We start from the raw sequence: 16,814 nt of genomic DNA on the forward strand, positions 1-16,814 counted from the left end.
TGTAACAGACTTTACCCAGTTTGAGATGTTGTCTGACGTGTGCCTGTCTACGAAATTGTGAACACTGTAAAAGATATGACCTTAGTTCACTCTTCTCATCTACGACATGTGTAGTGAGAACATAGAACCTAATGATATTTACGCTCTTCCACACATCAGTGGTAATGCAGACAGCCTTTGCGGTGGCCAAATCTTATTTAATTTCATCGAACTACACATGATACGAACTAGGAGTTAGAGATTTTGACAATTTTTGTCGACTCGGTAAATTAAATGTGGACAAAGCATATTTTTTTCAAATTTTTTGTCTTCAACTACAGAGAAAGGATGGTATTTTCTGCAAATCATTTTTAAAAACTGAATATTTAATGCCATACTTTTACTTCAGGTGAGCGTCTTTATCACATTAAAACACTTCCTTATTAGTTATTGTAAATTAAATGCAGCTGGGTGTGAGGGCATCACAAAAGGAAATAAATCAGGACTTAGTCCAGAACCTGAGGACACATATAGGATGGATAAAGCTTGAGACACGTCTTTCTGAGAGGACACCTTCACCTGAGGTGCAAGCAGACGTTAGTGAGGATGGTTCACGAGAAATGATTTCTCGAATTTCTACTTCGATTGATGGCGATCTTGATCGGCTTCCTGACTCACATCCTTCTATAGGTACAACAGAATCTTCCGATTTTAGATGTCCCTTCAGGTTTGGTGATGAACCAGAAGCCATGGAAGTTGTCTGCTGACAGCAGCGACATTTCCGTTTTCCTCCGATTTTGGTAAAATGGTACCGTACATCACTCGTAATTCTTTTAGTCAAAGGCAATGTAATTGATATATTGTTGTGCAGCACTGAAAAGCACGCTAGAAAAATTAAATATTTGCTGTTAACGTAGACATTTTAAATTATGAAAGCTTAAAGTGAAAATAAATATCCATGCAGCACAATCTATAATCAGAAGTTATAGAAAAGGATGTAGGACGTTTTGATCAGCGAAACCTAGATCCACACTCATAAAGTGTGTATCATATACGGAAAGGTCTGAAACAGTGATAGTGATTAAGGAACTCGCGAAGACAAATCTGACAATACGCGAGGATTTCACTGGTGAAAGATAAAAGTTTTGAATAATGTAATATCCGAACTTGGGCTATATAGCGTGATGGAAGGATAATGGTGCGGATAAACGCTGGAAAAAGGCAGTGCAAATGAACTGTAAAGCCTGTGGTTTAGGAGCTACCAAGTTGTCTGCTCATGCAGCCACAGGTTCTACCAGTGTGTCTGTATTGTTACTGTAGAAGCTAGTAGGCCATCACATTCAGCTCATTTCGTCGAACTCTGTCGTATATTTCACAATATCGACATCCACGTCTTTCTTCTAACTAACATGGACGCCTGGCTCAATCCAAGTATGCTTTCTATTTTCGCAAATATAGACTCCAATGTCCTAAGACACCAAAGAAGTAACAGATGAGGAGGTGAAGCAGTGGAATACAAACACGTCGACATATTACCACACTTTCCACTCACAGATAATAGTAATGAAGTCAAACCAGTCTAAAATAAGTTCGTAAATATCAAATCCCTTAACAAAATTTGCCTATCTGCAACCTCTACAGACCCCGAAAGTAGGTGGGATAGCCTGTTTCAAAAGTGACCTTTCAAAATTCGATCGACTTAGGAGCACACAGATAATGCTAGTATCACATAAATGCTCTGCCCCTTTCAATTTGAAATTCAGGTGTGTAGTTTCTTCTTCAAATGTAACAGTATTTCAACATGCGCCTACTCATAACGCAGCCCTTAGTCACAATCTCATACATATATCTGCCACGAAACCCACTAGCAAAAAGATTCTTACCTGGAATCAGCTCACATCATGATATTCATGACTTACTGTCTAAAGTATCCAAGGAATAAACTGTAACTAACAACATACTGAGACTTTAAGAGTATCAGAGTACCTGAACTTGCATCGGAAGCGCAAGAGATAATTTCGGAGACGACTTTCACTCAGTTCCTGGACTTGAAAGACAAGCTCCATCGTTTTACTACCAAACTAACTCGATTGCACAATAAATGTAATTCCCAAAAAGACCGGAAACCTGTAAAAACGACCTTCTGCCATCGGAAATAAAAATGATTACAAGAAAAAAGCAGAGTCACTCATTCTGAGCGAAAAACATAACTAGGAAAGCCAATAAATTAATCCAATGCATAAAGACCAGTTGCTCTATGGAAAAGCTGGTGTGATCTAGAGAAGTGTAGGAAAGGTAGAAGCTGTAGCTGATCCCTTTGTTCAAACCAAGGAACTAGAGCAGAATTTGATTTCAGTGATAACTGTCATTGAACTGCAAACAAAACACAGACTTAATGTACGTTTGACGCAGGTAAATGACGGTAGTCGCGAAAAAATTCTTTCTTGAGGTGACAACGCCATCGAAAAATCCTTCAGATCGGCGTTTACTGTGCAGGACGCCGTTACAGTCCAAACGATGAAGCTCTTTGTTGACCTGTTACTGCTCACAATAACTACTGCTCCCTACAGGGTGAAGCTCTTGCCTGGACAACAAAGCACAAACACTCGTTCCTATTAGAACACAAGCACTAGAAATCCAATTTCTAAGAAGAGCAACTAAGCACATTGTTGATGATATCACACAGTGGGAAGAAGATATTTAGGAAGTCAGAGGAAGATCAACAATTTTAATCAAGAGGGCGTAACAGCCAAATGCCTGATACTTGCAGAGAGAAGTAGAGATACCATATTAGAAATACCATGATTTTTTGTAAGTCATTGTGATTTTAATAAGTTTTGGAATTATATAAAACATTTGGTTTGATGTAAGAGGTTCCTGAAGGCATCAGCCTGTCCAGGTTAAACGAATAATTAAAAAATTAAACATAACGTACACGTTGTTCCAGGATGAATGATCAGCATTCAGGGACGAAAGGAACTATCATTCGGAGCAGAGAATTTTATATGGACATACGCGCTATTCTGAATGGTTCCGGAGACAGAACATATTTAATGCATATTGTTATTTGTTTCCTTTATTACTACTTATTGTCATTTTCAATGTGCTACACCAATGCAGATGAAGTCGAGAGGAATTATCTGATATACCACACGTAGGCTATCAAGTTGGGAAACTACCTCGGATTGGCTTACAAAACCTACATACATCTCAGCTCATGCACGCCGCTCGAAATTTTCATTATTTTCTCTCAACCTTCACACTAATTATAACTCCTACAGAAAGAGTGACACTTTGCCACTACAGGGTGCGGATTTCGTGTTATTCAAGAAAAACGTACAAAATTAGTTTCTTTTTTGCTTCAAATGACGGTTCCTGTCATATCCAAGAATACTGTCCAATCCCCTTGAGACAACCTGTGTACATGGACTACCATACATGACAAAATAATTATGACTTAGACATAACATTATTTTTATAAAAAGCTGAACTTAGATGGGGAGGTGTTCAGTGAGGAAAGCCAGTTGCAAGCTGTATCACTGTGCCAAGAGTGCACAGAACAAAGAGACGCCTCAAGGCGCTGTGCAATCTGCTCTGTGCGATCTTACCCATGAGAGTGGTGCAGAGCAGCTTTGCAATCCGATCCCATCTCTACTATACCTTCCAGATACATCTTCGCTGGTCGTCGGGGCTCAGCTGGAAGCTGGACTCATCACTGAAGACCTATCTACTCCAGTCAATGCGATTCCAGGCTGAAAATACGTCTGGAGTTGCCCAGGACAGCTGTAGGATGCCAATCTGATTGTCGCCCCAACAAGGTCATAGCAGTATCCCATTGGTTGTCATCTCTCGCACCCTTACAGCACAGCAGTACGTCGACTATATTCTACGTCCGCTTATTTTTTTTTTTTTTTTTACCATTTATGGCAAGCCATTCTGGACACACATTTCAGCAAGATAATACTCGCTCTCATTCGGCAAGAGTTTCTACTGCCTGTCTTTGTGCTTGCTAAACCCGCCATTGACCAGAAACGTCACCGGATCTATTCCCAACTGAGAACGTTTGGAGCATTATGGACCGGGCCCTCAGACTTGCTCGGGATTTTGACAATTTGAGTGGCAGTTAGGACTCAGCCCGCTGTCTCCCAGGGAGACATCCAACTCTACCTTTCGACGCCAAATCGAATAACTGTTCGCATAAGGGCCTGTGGTGGACCAATGTACTATTGACTTGCTCAGTTTGTAAAGGTCTTTCTCTCGAACAAATAATCAATTTTTCGGAAATTGTAATCATTTATTTGTCTGTACACTTAAATCAGATCTGCCGATTTCTGTCCCATTCGGACAGTTCTTTCGGCATAGGTCGTTTCTTTTTTGTCTTTGAGTGTATTCCAATATTTCAGCAAAATAAAATAGCATGCAACCCGAACAACAGCACCATACAGACCACACCATAATCAGTGGGTCATTAAGTACTGGTAGATAAAAAGAAACTGAATTGTCAATGGGAGAAAAATTTGTAGAAATCTCTCATGTTGCTTTTCTGTCGCAATGTACTGTATCTGTTAGTATTTTCACTCTCTCACCTAAAACATTCTCTGACTGTTTCCACTCCACTCATAATCTTACTTTCACACGGTTAAGGCAATATTTCCCTCAATTTAGCTGTCGAGATAAAATCGTGCACTTTTTCCTCGTTAGTAAACATTTACAGTAAGTCCAAGTCATTTACTATATGAAACTTCCTGGCAAAATAAACCGTGCGTCAGATCGACACTTGAACCTGAACATTGCCTTCCATAGACAAGTCCTCGATCAACTGAGCTATCCAATGATGACTGATGTCAAGTATGAAAACGCACATGAATCTTGGCAACAAATAATCCTGAGTTAATAACGAGGTTCAAAACGGATACGAGGATAAGTGAACACAGGATTATTGTAGAGAGATTGAATGTTGTAACCCCAAAATCCCCCAAAAAATCAATGAAAAATATGCCTATTCAAAAAATCAGATAAAAGTTCACTTGCGCCTTCCAGAGGGACAATCTCCACGCCTTCCAAATTAAAAGTGTAGACCAGATGTGGTTTGAATTCAAAGAAATAGTTTCGGCAGCTATTGAGAGATTTGGACCAAATAAATTAACAAACGACGTAGGTGATCCTCCTTGGTACCCAAAACCGGTGAGAACACAGTTACAGAATAAACGAAATAAACATGCCAAATTTAAACAGACTCAAAATCTGCGAGATTGGCTGTCTTTTACAGAAGCTCGAAATTTAGCGCGGACTTCAATGCAAGATACTTACAATACTTTCCACAACGAAACTTTGTCTCGAAACCTGGCAGAAAATCTAAAGAGATTCTGGTCGTACGTTAATTATGCTAGCGGCAAGACACAATCAGTGCCTCCTCTGCGCGATAGCAATCGAGATACTATCGAAGACAGTGCTGCCAAAGCTTCTGAAATGCCTTCACAAAAGAAGACGACGTAAATATTCCAGAATTCGAAACACGAACAGCTGCCAACATGAGTAACGTAGAAGTAAATATCCTCGCAGTAGTGGAGCAACTTAAATCACTTAATAACAGCAAATCGTCTGGTTCAAACTGTATGCTAATTAGATTCCTTTCAGAGTATGCTGATGCAATAGTTCCATACTTAACAATCATATACAACCGTTCGCTCGACGAAAGATCCGTACCCAAAGACTGGAAAGTTGCACACGACACAGCAATATTCAAAAAAGGTAGTAGTAGTAATCTACTAAAATACAGGCCCGTATCATTTACGTCGATGTGCAGCAGGATTTTGGAAAATATATTGCCTTCGAACATTATGATTTACTTTGAAGAAAACGGACTATTGTCACAAAGTCAACATGGATTTAGAAAACATCGGTCTTGTGAAAGACAACAAGCTCTTTACTCGCATGAAGTGTTGAGTGCTATTGACAAGGGATTTCAAATTGTTTCTCTATTTATGGATTTCCGGAAGGCTTTTGACACTGTACCACACAAGCGGCTTTGAGTGCAACTGCGTGCTTATGGAATATTGTCTCAGTTACGTGACTGGATTCGTGATTTCCTGTCAGGGAGCTCACAGTTCGAAGTAAATGGTGGAAAGTCATCGAGTAAAACAAAAATGATTTCTTGCGTTCCCCAAGGTAGTGTTATAGGCCCTTTGCTATTCCTTATCTATATAAACGATTTGAGAGACAATCTGAGCAGCCGTCTTAAATTGTTTGCAGATGACGCTGTCGTATATCGACTAATAAAATCATCAGAAGATCGAAACGAATTGCAAAACGATTTAGAAAATACATCTGTATGGTGCGAAAATTTGTAATTGACCCTAAATAACGAAACTTCTGAGGTCTCCACATGAGTGCTAAGAGGAATCCGTTGAACTTCGGTTACACGATATGTCAGTCAAATCTTATGGCCGTTATTTCAACTATATCCCTAGGAATTACAATTACAAACAAAAATTGGAAGGGACACACAGAAGATATTGTGAGGAAGGCTAACGAAAGACTGCGTTTTTTTGGCAGGACACTTAGAAAATGTAACAAATCTACTAAGGAGACTGCCTACACTACGCTTGTCCGTCCTCTTTTAGAATATTGCTGCGCAGTGTGGGATCCTTACCAGATGGCATTGACCGAATACTTCGAAAAAGTTCAAAGAAGGGCAGCACGTTTTATAATATCGCGAGATCGGGGAGAGAGTGTCGCTGAAATGATACAGGTTTTGGGAAACAAAGGCGTTTTTCGCTGTGAAGGAATCTCCTCACGAAATTTTAAACATCAACTTTCTCCTCCGAATGAGAAAATATTTTTCTTTAATGTCAGTACAGCCATTAGACTGTTTTTTATTTGTAGTGTTACATTTGCACGACCATGATTTCAGAACACTTGATAATGGGACATTAAAGCCGAAATCATGATCGTGTAAATGTAACACTACAAATAAAAAACAGTGTAATGGCGGTACTGGCTTTAAAGAAATATATTACGTCTGTGACCCCAAATTATGAAAAAATTATGGAAATATTTTATTGACACTGACCTACATAGAGAGAAACTACCACCACGATAAAATAAGGGAAATCAGAGCTCGTACGGAAAGATATAGGTTATCGTTCCTTCCGCGAGCTATTCTATGAACCCTCTGCTAGGCACGTAAATGTGATTAGCAGAGTATCCATGTAGATGTAGATGTAGACCCATTTCACAGCTTCACTTTCGCCAGTACCTCTTCTCCTAACTTCCAAAATTCACAAAATTTCTCGTGCGTAACTTGAAACACTACCACTCCTCTAAGGAAGGTTATTGTGGAGACAAGGTAGAGGATAAGGTACTGGCAGAAGAAATGATGTGACGGCGGCTTGGCTAGCTCATTCAGTGGACCACTTCCCAGCGAAAGAGAAAGGTCCGAGGTTCGAACCTCCATCCACACACAATAGCAATTTACACGGAAATTTCGAATCAGCACACACTTCACTGCAGCGGGAAAATCATTCTGTAAACTATTAGTAAATAAATAGTTTATTTCTTCCTGCTGCCAGTGAATTATTTACAAACGAAAAGTGAATCTTCGAATGCTAAATCGCAGTCAGCGATTCACCAAGGAACCAACTTTGTTGCAGCAATAATTCGCAGACAACGATTTTGTGGTAGACTTTTGGTGATGAGAGTGGGCGGCGGAGCAGGCGCCGGCAGCGGCACTCACCGGAAGAAGCGGTCGCCGGTTTTCCAGCGCGAATCTCCGGCGCCGTGGCAGCTCAGCTGCGTGTTGAGCGACAGATCGGCGTTGCGGGCGTCGTTAACGAAGTCTTCCACGCCGTACGCGTACACCTTGATGGCCGTCGTGATCTCGTTCACCAGCGACGAGCTGCTCGTGTCGAAGTGCACACCTACCAACAGACACAGTAATAGAATTAATACATGTGTCGTCACAGGCACCATTTTTATACAGCGCCTATAAGAAGTACAGATATCAGCCGAAATTAGGCATCGAATTAAATGCAGTGATGACAAGGGAAAATTTGTGCTAGACCAGCAGTCAAGCGCGGATTTCCCGCTTGCCGCGAGTTGTCGCCTGAATTGGTTCAGCTATCAGGACACCATTTCCATCCAACACACAGTTTCAGCTTGTCCCACACTACGCATATAGCATGCACCATTCTTTGCTCGCTGCTTTACCTGAATACCGCAAGAGTTCTAGCCTATAGATGTAGATTGACGCTAATGTTAACTTCAGTGGGGATGCACAATATGACTGAATAATCAGGTAAACAGGCGAGCATTGAGGATAATGGACTGTGGACGCTACATGTGTATTGTTCAACAAGTTGCGATTTTGCTTTGGACGCAAAGATTATGCGGATAGCCGAAGCTATTAGACCAACCGCCCACATAAAGGGCGAAATCTGGGTTCGAATCCTGGTCCAGCAAAAATTTTCACTTGTCCCCATTTAATTTAACACAGTACCGAATCGTGGCAGAAATCTGTATTTCTCTTAAATCGTGCGGGCTCGAAAAACCCATATACAGTGACTAAAACTAACTTCAAAACATTACAAAAATTACACGTTAATATTTAGAATGGTACCCTAAGATTTATTATTTAGGGCACAAAAATGATATGACCAAAGTAACGATCTCCTATTTCCATGCATTTCCTCAACCTACAGTCCATAGCTTAAAGTACGTCGTGGTAAACCCCTGGTTTGTTCCATTTTGGTAAAATAGGTTTTAGATACTCTCCCACTCCTAACGTCGACAATTTATAAGGGGCTTAAATACAACAAGAATTTTAATTGTATCCAGAGGAAAAAACTGAATGGCCATGCAATGTACGCCCGACGGCCAATCTACCTGCTCGGAAACCGCTTGACGAAGTACTGGCGAACTATCCCTGTAAATCGAGGTGGAGCACCATCGTGGGTAAACCACTTTCGTTGAATAGCGTCTAGAAGTTCATCATCAAATAAATGAAGTAACTCATGTCTGAAAAATTGTACATACGATGAAGTAATCACCGTTATCAAATATTTACTGCGACGTTTTATATGCTCGGTACCCCATATGCTTAGCACCATCTAGTATCAGCCAGTATGAATATGCTGGGATCAGGCGAAACTAGTAATTGGTAAATAAATACCAGTCACAAACCTGCAACCAAGCTTGTTTCTTCATTCTACGTTACTGGTTGCTGTACCATCCCCACTATGAGCGAGAAAATTTTATAACGATAAATACGTTTGTCCAGTAACACGTTGCCTAAAGAAGAGATAGTCATTGGTGAGTTTACACCACACGTTGAGGCTGAAGCCCTGTTAATGTTTGTGTTTTTGTGAATAATTAAGGTTTTCACAAGCCCATACGTGATTGCTATGATAACTAAAGTTCATATCACGTGAAAATTCAACCTCATCAGCGATTAAGATACATGCTAATAACTGAAAAAAAAAAAACAGCACACTGCCCTATCATGTGCTAACAGAATGTTGTTCTTGGCTGAAAATCTGTCTCATTTAATCTTGCACAAACTGGAGGTGATACGCTTGCAGAAGATATCCACGCAGATTGTTTCCTTCTCGAAATTCTCCTTGTACTAGTTGATGGAGTTTCATGCAAAGTGCGAAGAACTCGTTCGTTCTTCGAGCTCAGTCGTTCGTACATCACGAAGTCTCCAACCATCTGCTACTTTCTTGTGCAATGAGCCTGACTCTCGAAAGCGTTGGGGAAGTCATACAAACATCCTTCCACAAGGTACATCCCCCCCCCCCCAGACAAACGTCCAATATAGAGCTGACGTGTTGCTGCAGCATTCCCATCTGTCAGGTCGTGCATATCCGTCATCTCACCCACTGAATACACCAATGCAAGGGCCAAGGCGTGGCACAAGCCATTCAAAGAATGACAGATGTCGCTGGTCGATGACGTACTGTCTGAATCGTCACACGGCGTTACCAATACCATTGTGCAGCAGGTGTGTGCCCTCATTACTGAAGACCGGTGGGTTGCGGTAGCAGCCATTGCCACAGGGGTCGGAATGTGAGTGAGAACTGCCGTTCCCTGCACTACTTCCGCTGTAGGGGAACTTACTATAACCCTCTGGTCTTCTTTCGAATCCTACATTTTTCTATTATCAGCACTAGCGACAAGGGGAAACACTCAGACACGCCAAACCAATTCGTCTCATATCTGGCAAGCCTCTTGTGTGCAACTTAAAATGAAAAACACTAAAATAATTTGGCTCAACATCACCTCCCCCCCCCTCTCCCCTCCTTCTGAGAAGTATATCCGTTAAGTTCAAGACGCGCCATCGACTCAGAATTAACGGAATCATCAGGTAATTGAAACCTGAGCATTTTCCTTCGGTTTATATGTTGTCCACCAAGGAATATTTTCCCAGAAATCGAGGAAAGGAACTTTTTCGACTGCCGCATATGCACCCATAAAGTATGACTTGTTAAAGTAAAGCGAAGCTGGCGTAGCGACCACTTCACATAACTCGAAAGCATAGAGCCTGGTTTCCATTTCCCGTTGAATTCTGCAGCTTTGTTTATTCAGTTCTATTTTTCTTGCATCGGAACGGGTGGCAAGGTAAGAAAGACAACGAGGTGTAATGGCAAATCCGGCGAATACATTTCTCCAGCGCTGCAAAGACGAGAATTCGGCGAAGGTTGCCGCATAAGGGAGGAAAATCTTTCTTCATAGAGTTTTTCCGTGGATCCTGCAGCTTTGTTTTTTCATTTTTATTTTGTAGGCATCGAAAGAGGTAGGAGTAGAAGGGATAGTAAGGTAAGAAACTCAATAAGGAACAATGACAGGCGAATCAATTTCTCGAACGACTTGGATTAGTAATTATTTAAAATTTTAAATCTTTTCGTATGAAAACAATTCCGAGAAAGACTACTGTAAAGACGAGCATTCGGCGCACCTTATGGGGTAAGAGAGAAAAACAACCCACCACGGAGTCTGGAATATTCCCGCGCTTATCAGAAAGTAATGCTTCATTTCGTCCTCGGGGTACAGAAGAGTCAATCGTTCAACTGACCCTTTAAGAAATATTTAATTCACTTGCTCCACATTTATAAAAAAAGGAATTAAATTTACAAATTATATTTTGGTATAATTTTGAAATGATACGTTTTTTTCTGATAATGGACTCATCGGGTGAACAGACTAGCACCGTCATGTATGAACAGCATATTTCTAAATAACGAGGGTCAACCGACTTGCGCGGTAGAAGTAATATCGCCAAACTGCATCCTTATGTGTTAAACATAATTATTTTATTTATACCGCTAAGTTAACAACTGTATTTCAAGGATTCAAAATTACAGTCTGCTTCTAGAAATCCAGCAGGAATTGCACAGCCGAGCAAATGGAATAAAGATTCACAGCATAACTTACGGTCACCTTACAACAAACATTTTCCAGACATAGATATCATATGTGTGGTAGGCATCAAAATTAATTCCCGAAAAAGAAGTATTTTTAAACGTAAACAAAGTTTGTATTCCTCCGAGTGCATCGAAGGAACGATATAGATGTACAAAGACTGTGTCTGTTAGATGTTCTTGGTTCCACGAGTATATCTGCTTCTAGTAATATAACAGATACCTCGTTATACGAAGCCAACTTAACACACGTAACAGAGTGACTGAAAGAGCCATAGTACATCGATCAGGCTTACATTTTTATTTCTTTACTAATCCCAGTCGTTGATGAAATTTATTTTGCCATCTTTTATTATTCCCTATAGCGTTACTTACCTTACGAAATGTCCTGTGGCCACCAATTCCAAAGCGGAAAAACACACAAATACAAAAAAGAACCTGCAGAATGCAACTGAGTATCGAACACAGGTTATTCGCTGCGCACCCAGATGCCTTGGTCGGTACTCCAGCGGTGCTTTCGGCTAATAACTCTTACATTATGGGAACTTAAGCGGCGGCAGGAAAAGTTGCTTTCAACCGATTTCTAAGAAACTATGCGACTGCTCAAATATGTTGTTGAAAAATGTTCAGATTTCAGTTACTCAGGGCTGCAAATTAAATGTTTGTTCACAGCTTTTCAACGTGAAGGGTGATTTCTATTAACTGCTAGCCTTTATTGAGACCTAATCACGTTTTAAGATAAACATATTCAAAATCTTACAGAGACACTGCACTGTTCCAGTACCGCATTCTCTTCACACTGAATTTTTTTTTCGATATTTTCTTCTGTGCTGTATCTCTTTTTAGAAGCCAACAGTAGTGAGCCATCATCCCTTCATCCCACATGCATTGAAAACGTGATTATATTTCTTTCAAGTGTTAATGAGTCATTCCTCCACATTCTTCGTTAACATCTCCAAGACTCCGAGGGAAGAAGTGGGTTTTATAGCTCATATTGCGTCCTAAATTTTTCAAAACTATAAACATATTTTCCACCAGGGGTCTGAAATCTGTATGTTTCCCATTCCCTAAGAAGCCATTCGTTTTTCCTGCGTTAGTACATTTCAAAATACATCATCTGTCATCAGACTTCTAATGTTCGGTCTCACAAATATTGCTCCTTTATGTTTAACTTCAGACAGAAAAGAAAATTTCGAATTTATGTACTTAAAACAATCACCTTCTTTAGGCAAAGTTTTGTCGAACTGTTTCATGCTGCCCCAACTAATATGAAGAGGCGGTGGGATGACTTTCTTTTGTATCACCAGAGATTCTCGTATCACATTTTTCTGCCCAGGTTTCATTGTTGTTCTGGCAGGCCATTTTATTCTACTCACGGACACTACTACTCCAGAGGCACCGAAAATAACTTCGTAAAGCTTGACTGTTGTTTCAGAGTATTCCGATTACTTTCAGCTCACCACATACAAAATGATATTATTTCGAATAGTTTAATTCCTTTAGCAGGATCTCCTTATTTTCGTAGGTTTTATTTAAGTGAAGAGAATATGCTACTGGCACAGAACAAAAGTATTGTCTTCGTCTCCTAACTTCACATCTCCTAACTTCACACCGACATAAGATAGATAAGCTTTTTTGACAAATGAGCTTGTAAGTTGGCTGTTTAGGTTTTTGGTGAGGTAAGTGATTTGTGAAAGGTATAGATTAATATTAGTCAGGGCCATTCTTTTGTAGGGATTATTGAAAGTCAGATTGCGTTGCGCTAAAAATATTGTGTGTCAGTTTAAGCAAAGTCTTGCACAATTGTTCTAAGGGGACGTTACAAGCTTATGTTCTCCCTCCTGCTTTTGAGAGTCAGAGACCTGAAGACAAAATTCATCAGAGTCATTCACACTTGATCTTCTTGATGCAGTCGCCCTCATTAGACTGATTTGAAATAGCCTGGTAACTTCGACACATACATAATTCACTTAAAATTTATACTCACATGACTGTAAGGCATTTTATGTAATTCTGAACAACTCGAGAAGTATTGATATTTTCACAGTCGATCATTCTGGATCACTTTACGATCTATTGCACTATATACTGTGTGGGAAATTTAAAATTATGAGACTTTAGTAACTACGTAAAATGTGTCTGTTATAAGAAAACAGATTACATTTCAGTATCGAACGTTGAAAAGCCACTTTAATTGGCCCACTTTCATGTAAAGCACCAGAACATTGCAGCGCTGTATTTCCTACCGACCCGTCAGTTGTGAGTCTATTGTGCTTCATGAACTTTCGGGGTAATTTCCTCAGAAACGGGTGCTTGGTGTGCCAAAATATTTTAGAGTGTTTCGTCCCAGACTGTACACAAGCACCCTGCCAAATATGAGCAGAATCGGTTGGCCGTGGCTGAGGCCCTCCCCTTGTGGGTGCAATGCAAATGACTGTCGGCGCACGCACCTGCTCACTGTGTCATCACCTGGGTGTGAGGTGGTTCTGATTTTATACCCTCCGGGTGGTTTCTTCTCTAATGAGTGAATTGTTTATTCATGGATCATGTAATAGAAAAGGTTCCACGTAGACGATAAACATGAGTGGTGCGCACGTGAAATTAGTCTCTTGTTTATCTAGGAATTATTGTTGTGGACGAGATTATCGAGCTGTGTATGTTTATCTTCTCACCTTGTCAAGTCAAAGTATTTTTTTCACTACAGGCGATGGAGAATATCGAATTACGTGTTTTTTAAATTTTTCTAGAATGTACGGAGTGTATGATTTATTTATAATAAAGGAAATATATTTCCCAAGTCCGCAAGTATTGAGGATATGTGTAAATTAAGCAATCAAGGTAGTTAAATATATATGTGTATAACGATGTCTCCGCCACTACAATCAGCAGATCAAAACTTAGAACTCATAAAATGGCGTTGAGTGACGTTTTCAATAAAACCTGTGCCTCTGTCTTTGATTGAAATTGACATTGCACATAGTTTTACAAGTCCTAGTTTCTGATCTGACGATCTAGTAGTCGAAATATCTTTATACACTAAAGAAACTGGTATTGGCATGTGTATTCAAATACAGATATATGTAAACAGGCAGAATACGACGGTGCGATCGGCAACGCCCATACAAGGCAACAGCAGTTGTTAAATCGGTTACTGTTGCTACACTGGCAAGTTTTCAAAATTTAAGTGAGTTTGAACGTGGTGTTTTTTTTATAGTCGGCGCACAAGCGACGGGACACAGCATCTCCGAGGTAGCGATGAAGTGGGGGTTTTCCCGTAGGGCCATTTCACGAGTTTACCGCGAATGTCAGGAATCCTGTAAAACATTAAATCTTCGACATCGCTGCTGAAGGAAAAACATTCTGCAACAACGGTATCAAAGACGACTGAAGATAATCGTTCAACGCGGCAGACGTGCAACCCTAACGCAAATTGCTGCAGATTTCAATGCTAGGATATCAGCAAGTGTCAGCGTGCTAACCATTCATCGAAACATCATCCATATGGACTTTCGAATCTGAAGGTCCCTCTCGTGTGCCCTTGATGACTGGCCTCGCCTGGGCCCGCCAACGCCGACATTGGACCGTTGAATGGAAACGTGTGGCGTGGTCTGACGAGATTGTCAGATTGTATCGAGTATGTGAGCAGGGGAGTGTTCCAGCTGTTGGAGGCTCTGTAATGGCGTAGAGCACATGTATTTGGAGTGATACAGGATCCCTGAAACGTGTAGATAGGACTCTGACAGGTGACTTGTACGTAAGTGTCCTTTCGGATCACCTGCATCCATTCATGTCCAGTGTGCATTCCGACGGATTTGGACGATTCCAGCAGGACACTGCGACACGAAAAACCCCAGAGGTGCTACAGAGTGGCTCCAGGAACACTCTTATGAGTTTAAACAGTTTCGCCGGCCACCAAACTCATTATTGAGCATATCTGGGATGCCTTGCAACGTGATTTTGAGGAGAGATGATCCACCCCAACGAACTTTTACGGATTTGTGGACACCCCTGCTGTATTCATGGTGTCAGTTCCATGTAGCACAACACCAGACACTAGTCGAGTGCATGCCACGTCGTGTTGCTGCACTTCTGTGTGATCTAGCTGGCCCTACACGATGTTAGGCAGGTGTAGCAGTTTCTTTGGCTCTTCAGTGTAAATCAAAAGCGTATTAGGTTATGCAAACTAAAAGTGGAAGGCTGGGGAGTAAGGAAAGGAAGGAACTATTGATATCAGCTGCATCAGGGGTTTTTGTGATATCAGCGACGACGGACCGGGAATCGAACCCGTGATCACCTATTTACTAAGCAATTGGGATAACCGCAACACCATCCAGACACATTGTATATCGGAAATGCGAGGACTATCTCGACATGCTCCCCAGTCGACTCACGCTCCCATCTAACGCCACTTACTCACAGACCCGTCTATGTCCTCCTTCGTTCAGTTTAGAACAGACACCATTCATTTATGTAACTAATTCTCCTCGATGGAAATATATCCACAATGTTCAGTACGGATGCACATTTCTTTAGATCTTCGGCTGGAATCTGTAGTTAGCCACGAAGGATAACGAACAAAATGAAGAGGGAGAGGAGAAAAAATTAAGCTGGAGACCGCGGGTTCGAGTCCTCGTTCGGCATACATTTTCAGTCGTTGACTCCACACAAAGTGCCGATGCAGCGGATACCAAGATTATTCGTTTCCCTTGCCATTCTACCACTTCCAACTTCACTTTACATGTATCACAGCTGTGGAGAGATGTATTAAGTGTTTACACAGGTTAATTCATAAGCAGTTAATCACTTGCTTTAAACTGCAAGTACTACACAATTTTTATTCTAAGTGCTTGCTTTCAGTGGCTGTCGTCGCAAAGGCACATTTGGTGAGTATTGTCGAACCCGTCACGAGCAGTGCACATTACAGAAAAGGTACCACAATTTTTGAAATCCTCACATGCAATGTTACTCCGTAAAAACTGTTGGCATTGCAGAAATTGTCGATCCCGCTTCAAAAGGCAGTTTGAAAATTCCCGTTCCTTATTTTCACATCGTATTGTGCATTACTAAGGCCTAGTTTGATCTGCATCTCGTCTATTCATCTGCATCTACGACCAGTGACGGCTGTAATATTCCTTCTACATCTGTGTAGCTCTTTTTATTTTTGCAGTGGTGTTCTCGAACAACGGGCCACACAAAAAGGCATCGAGGCGAGGTCGGAGAGTAGGTGGTGAGGCAGCGGCTGTGGAACACAGCGGCCGCAGCTGGCGCCAGATAACCGCCGGCCACGGCGCCTGGCGCCAGCATTCAGGCCGCGCCAGATAACCGGCCCTGCCATGCAGGCAACCCGCCGGGCAGCGCCGTTCTGCAGGCTGAGAGCCACGCAGGTTGGCTTTCAAGTTTTTACGAAAACAATGGAAA

General features: G+C 41.2%; 1 protein-coding gene across 1 annotated transcript in view; it reads right to left on the bottom strand.

The window, feature by feature from the left end:
- Nucleotides 1-16,814, bottom strand: part of LOC126355582 (glutamate receptor ionotropic, NMDA 2B) — a 1,429,141-nt gene that overhangs the window by 841,080 nt on the left and 571,247 nt on the right. Inside the window, exon 5 of the mRNA XM_050005946.1 lies at nt 7,715-7,898. Coding sequence (XP_049861903.1) covers nt 7,715-7,898 — 184 coding nt within the window. The remainder of the gene's footprint in view (nt 1-7,714; nt 7,899-16,814) is intronic.

Source organism: Schistocerca gregaria, chromosome 3 (genome assembly GCF_023897955.1).
Source record: "Schistocerca gregaria isolate iqSchGreg1 chromosome 3, iqSchGreg1.2, whole genome shotgun sequence".
In the NCBI taxonomy this organism is placed as follows: Eukaryota; Metazoa; Arthropoda; class Insecta; order Orthoptera; family Acrididae; genus Schistocerca; species Schistocerca gregaria.